Source organism: Microcebus murinus, chromosome 12, assembly GCF_040939455.1.
Source record: "Microcebus murinus isolate Inina chromosome 12, M.murinus_Inina_mat1.0, whole genome shotgun sequence".
In the NCBI taxonomy this organism is placed as follows: Eukaryota; Metazoa; Chordata; class Mammalia; order Primates; family Cheirogaleidae; genus Microcebus; species Microcebus murinus.
The window spans coordinates 16072546-16078545 of NC_134115.1; the positions used below are offsets into that span (position 1 = coordinate 16072546).

Sequence of the window (6000 nt, forward strand, 5' to 3'; positions counted from 1 at the left end):
CAATGGGTTATTGTCAGCTTCTGATGGCTGGCCACTGCGCTCTTCGTTTTCAAGGCTCTTGTCTCCTTTGCAAACCTTGAACCACCACTGCATAGTGTGTTCATTAGCAGTTCCTGGGCCAGATGTATTGTTGATGTTGTGAGTTGTCTCCGCTACTTTACGACCCTTTGGAACTCGAGTAAGAAAATTGCTGGAATTTCCTTTTTGTCTAACATCATTTCCAGAGTCTGGAATAAACAGCGAGTAATAAATCATTAGCAAAAAAATAATACAAAGTGAGAAATGCGCATTAAAATGATGTATAGCATAACCACATTTATTTAAGAATGTATTCCAATATCAAACAGCAAATTTCAACAGTGCTAACACCACAAGTACTTTTGCACCAACCTAATAAAATGATGATTGCCACTTCAAACCTATTAGAGTAGTTTGCACCCAAACTTCTTTTTTTTTAAAAGACAGGATCTTGCCCTGTCTCCTGAGCTGGAGTGCAATGGTATAATCATAGCTCACTGTAACCTTGAACTCCTGCGCTCAATGGATTCTCCAGAGTAGCTAGGACTACAGATGTCTGCCACCATGCCCAATTAATTTTTAAGAATTTTTTATTTTAAAAGTCTTGCTGTATTGTCCAGGCTAAACTCAAACTCCAGGGCTCAAGTGATACTCCCATCTGGGCTTCCTAAAGTACTGGAAATGAGTCACCATGCCTGGCTGTCCCCAAACTGCTTAATGGAAAAACTATTTCAAGGTCTACTAGATGCTTTCTGTTTTCAGTAAACAAGACAGGGTATCTTAAATATATTTGTATTCCCGATACTTAGCATAGTTTCTGGCTCATGGTAGGTACTCAGTAAATATTCATAGAATTAATAAGAGAAAAAGATTGGTATAGGACAGAATTAATTGTTATATAAGTTAACCTGCAAGCCTCCCTATTATCAGCTTGGCCAGTTTTGGGTTGGTCATTTATATATGTGTGTATACTTTTAACCTCATTTCTGAAGACTGATTTGATGCCACTGAATTGTCAGAATTAGGAGTATAGCTTGTGGGCCTGAAACTGGAACTCTTCTAAGAATTGACTGGCCAGTGTAGAAATTGAACCTACATTCTAAGCCTTCTTGGAACTTCAGAATTTTATATAAAACACTGGCTTTTGTAGTTACTTAGCTGGTCAGTAGCTACATAAAATAAATCATCTAATTTTAAATTATTTGCTTATATACTTCTAAGTTTTTTTTTTTTTTTATAATTTTTTTTTTTTTTTTTGACACAGAGTCTCGCTTTGTTGTCCAGGCTAGAGTGAGTGCCGTGGCGTCAGCCTAGCTCACAGCAACCTCAAACTCCTGGGCTCGAGTGATCCTTCTGCCTCAGCCTCCCGAGTAGCTGGGACTATAGGCATGAGCCACCATGCCCGGCTAATTTTTTATATATATATATATATATATATCAGTTGGCCAATTAATTTCTTTCTATTTATAGTAGAGACCGGGGTCTCGCTCTTGCTCAGGCTGGTTTTGAACTCCTGACCTTGAGCAATCCGCCCGCCTCGGCCTCCCAAGAGCTAGGATTACAGGCGTGAGCCACCGCGCCCGGCCTATACTTCTAAGTTTTTCTGTGTGTTGATGAGCCTCTAAAATAATGGTTGGAGTTTATTAAGCCTTTTTTCCCCAAAGGAAAGTTATATGATCCATTTGACATGATTGTTTGGGTATAAACTAGGCTATTTAAAATAACAAAATAGGTATCTGCATATTGCTTTCCACAGAGGTTGAACTAGTTTGCAGTCCCACCAGCAGTGTAGGAGTGTTCCTCTCTCTCTGCATGCGCGCCAGCATTTGTTGTTTGGGGACTTTTTGATAAAGGCCATTCTCACTGGAGTTAAGTGATATATATCTCATTGTGGTTTTGCTTTGCATTTCCCTGATGATTAGAGATGTTGAGCATTTTTTCATATGTTTGTTGGCCATTATTTTGTCTTTTGAAAAGTTTCTGTTCATGTCCTTTGCCCATTTTTTGATGGGGTTGTTTGATTTTTTCTGAGTTATTTTCCTGAGTTCTAAATAGATTCTAGTTGTCAGCCCTTTATCAGATGTATAGCTTGGGAAATTTTTTTCCCATTCTGTGGGTTGTCTGTTTGCTCTCTTGACAGTTTCTTTGGCTGTGCAGAAGCTTTTTAATTTGATCAGGTCCCATTTGTTTATTTTTGTTGCTGCTGTGATTACCTTTGGGGTCTTCTTCATAAATTCTTTGCCTAGGCCAATGTCTAAAAGAGTATTTCCAACATTTTCCTCTAGAATTCTAATAGTTTCATACCTAAGGTTCAAGTCTGTTACCCAGCGTGAGTTGATTTTTGTGAGAGGTGAAAGGTGTGGGTCTTGTTTCAGTCTTCTATATGTGGCTATCCAGTCAAAGTGATACAACTGGATCTACCATTTGATCCACCATTTGATCCAGCAATCCCACTACTGGGCATGTACTCAAAAGATCAAAAGTCACTTTATGAAAAAGACACCTGCACTTAAATGTTTATAGCAGCACAATTTATAATTGCAAAGCTGTGGAAACAACTCAAGTGCCCATCAATTCATGAGTGGGTTAATAAAATGTGGTACATGTATACCATGGAGTACTACTCAGCTTTAAGAAACAGTGGTGATATAGCACCTCTTGTATATTCCTGGATAGAGCTGGAACCCATTCTACTAAGTGAAGTATCTCAAGAATGGAAAAGTAAGCACCACATGTACTCACCAGCAAATTGGTATTAACTGCTCAACACCTAGGTGGACATATACGAATAACATTTATCAGGTGTTGGGCAGGTGGGAGGGGGGAGGAGCAGATGGTTATATATAAACACTACGAGTAAGATGTGCAAAGTTTGGGGGATGGACACGCTTGAAGCTCTGTCTCGGGGGAGGGGGGCATGGACAATATAGGTAACCTTAACACTTGTACCCCCATAATACGCTAAAATAAAAAATAATTATAAAAAATACAATAAAATAACAAAATAGGCCGGGCGCGGTGGCTCACCCCTGTAATCATAGCACTCTGGGAGGCCAAGGTGGGAGGATCGCTCAAGATCAGGAGTTCGAAAGCAGCCTGAGCAAGAGCGAGACCCCATCTCTACTAAAAATAGAAAGAAATTATATCTCTTCCTAAAGATATATAGGAAAAATTAGCTAGGCATGGTGGTGCGTACCTGTAGTCCCAGCTACTCAGGAGGCTGAGGCAGTAGGATTGTTTGGAGCCCTAGGACTTTAAGGTTGATGTGAGCTAGGCTGACACCATGGCACTCTAGCTCGGGCAATAGAGTGAGACTCTGTCTCAAAAAACCAAAAAAAAAAAAACCCAAAATAAAGTGCTAATGGACTTGTAAATATGTTGGATATGTTTCAAGAAAGGGGCAGTGTTTTTAAAGCTCAGTAGACCAGCATATGGTACAAAAGAGCAATTAAAAATTTTTAAAAATTACTTAGGTGTGACATGTACTTGTTTTCCTTAGAGTCTGATTAATTTTTTTTTTAACAGCTACAGAATCCAGAAGTCAGATTTCAGCAACAACTGGAACAACTCAGTGCAATGGGATTTTTGAACCGTGAGGCAAACTTGCAAGCGCTAATAGCAACAGGAGGTGATATCAATGCAGCTATTGAAAGGTTACTGGGCTCCCAGCCATCATAGCAGCATTTCTGTATCTTGAAAAAATGTAATTTATTTTTGATAACGGCTCTTAAAACTTTCAAATACCTGCTTTATTTCATTTGACTCTTGGAATTCTGTGCTGTTATAAACAAACCCAGTATGATGCATTTTAAGGTGGAGTGCAGTAAGATGTGTGGGTTTTTCTGTGTTTTTCTTTTCTGGAACAGTGGGAATCAATGCTTTTTCATTTAAGGCTACTGCATGCATCAAACACTTCTGCATTTATTGTAATTTTTTAAAAACATCACCTTTTATAGTTGGGTGAACAGGTTTTGTCCTGCATCTGTCCCATTTGCTTTTTAAACATTAGCCTGTGGTAGTAATTTATGTAGAATAAAAAGCATTAAAAAGAAGCAAATCATTTGCGCTCTATAATTTGTGGTACAATATTGCTTATTGTGACTTTGGCATGTATTTTTGCAAACAAAATGCTGTAAGATTTATACTACTGACAATTTTGGCTTTATTTGTATACACTATAGAGTATGCACATTTGGGACTGGGTTTTAGAATCATATTGCAATAGGTTATCTGAGCAAAACACCTGTAACCGAAAAAGTAAAGATAAGGGAAATACTCTCAGAGTTGAGTATTTTCTAATTGTATAAAATCTTACAGCATCTTTGATAAACATCTCCCAGCAAAAAGTATTGGTTAGTCAGGTTTTTTGAAAATATAGTAGAAAAGCTGATTCTGGTTATCTCTTTAAGGACATTTAATTGTACAGACAACATAATGTAACATTGTCTCAACATTCACAAATTGACTGTAAATTAACCTTAATCTTTGTGCAGACTGAAGGAACACTGTAGTATACCCAAAAGTGCATTTGCCTAGCACTTTTCAGCTTCTCCCATAGATAGTTTTAACAGGCATTACAATTTGTAATTGAAATGTTGATTTCACTGAAAGTGTCTTGATGTTTCAGTTATTTTTAATTGCCATATAAAAATAGAACTATCTTTTGGGTTTATCTGTTTTCTCATGCACAGGCAATACATGGATTTAAAATGATTTGTGAGCCACTTGTTTCTGAAGTGTTTTGGTAGTTCTATTAAGAAATAGTTAAATATTGTGCAGAGCCTCAGAGAGGAGGGAAAGGGGAGCAGTGGAATCTATCCTGGATTAGGCCAGTTTAAATAATACTGGCAACTAAGATTCTGTTAGGATTTCTGTGCATATAGTGTAGTAAAGAAGTATCATTCAGGGGTGAAAACAAAAGCTGTTTTAACAATGTTGAGTACATTTGGCTGTTCTGCAGCCTTTTTCTTCCCTCCCCAGAGAAGTTCTGCCTAACTCTCAAACTGTTGGGGTGGTACATTCCTTTAGGACCAATTAAAACATAATTTAGGGTCAGTAATATATTTGACTGACTCTGGTTCAGTATTCTCTTAGGTCATTCTCTCATGTACAGTTACAGGAAATTAAAATGTTAAAGTAACCTAAAATGAGTCCAGACCAATAAAATCAAGGGAAATACAAGGTGAATTCCATTACTTCTAAAAGTTGCTTGCTGTTAAAAAAGGTCAAGAGGCCAGGTTGCCCAGCAGTTCATGCACTGCTCTGACACTTTTCCCAGGAGGAAAATATGTACAAAGGTTAGGGTGGAGGCATGACTAGAGATTATTAAGGATGATATTCATGTGTCTTTGCTCTTTCTGCCTTATGCCTCAGTCTGGTTTTAAAACTTTTGTACCGGTGAGTGGTGGTATACAGTGTGGGATAGTGTCATAACCAATTTGATGATTTATTAATCACAAAATAACAATAAATCTCTAGCTTTTACACTTGGTTTGTCTTGCCTCATTTGTAGAAAGGAAAATATGTCTTCAATTTACTTTCTCTAACCTTGTCTTTTAAAGGCTGTTGGAATTGAATTACCCTAAATTTTATCACACTTCAGATTATTCTTTATTAATTTTATGGGATTCCTCAGTTAAATTGTCACATACACTGTATTGTGGTGTGTTAAAAAGATAGCCCACTGGTAAGTGACCTGAGCTCTGCTTGTGTTTTTGGTACCTAACCATTTGACATTGAATAAGGCATCATGATTCTTTATCATACACATGCTGGTGGCGAGGCTTACAGGGTGCACTGGACTGGGTGATCTCCTAAGTACTTTAAGCTGCTGCCATGGTAGGATATTTTTGTTGTTTGTTTTAATATGTTTATCTTAGATCTAAATATTTGTTAAAGGATTGAAAATACTTAAAATTCTTACAAGTACTAAAAAGATGCTTAAAAATACCATAGGCTTAAATTGTTCTCATGTTGTATTAT

General features: G+C 37.4%; 1 protein-coding gene across 2 annotated transcripts in view; it reads left to right on the forward strand.

The window, feature by feature from the left end:
- UBQLN1 (ubiquilin 1) overlaps positions 1-5502 on the forward strand; it is a 45724-nt gene extending 40222 nt beyond the window's left edge. For both annotated transcript variants that reach the window (XM_012779826.3, XM_012779827.3), the window contains one exon: positions 3544-5502. In XM_012779826.3, the coding sequence (XP_012635280.1) occupies positions 3544-3696 (153 nt within the window). In that variant the 3' untranslated portion in view covers positions 3697-5502. The remainder of the gene's footprint in view (positions 1-3543) is intronic.
- Positions 5503-6000: the final 498 nt, after the last annotated feature.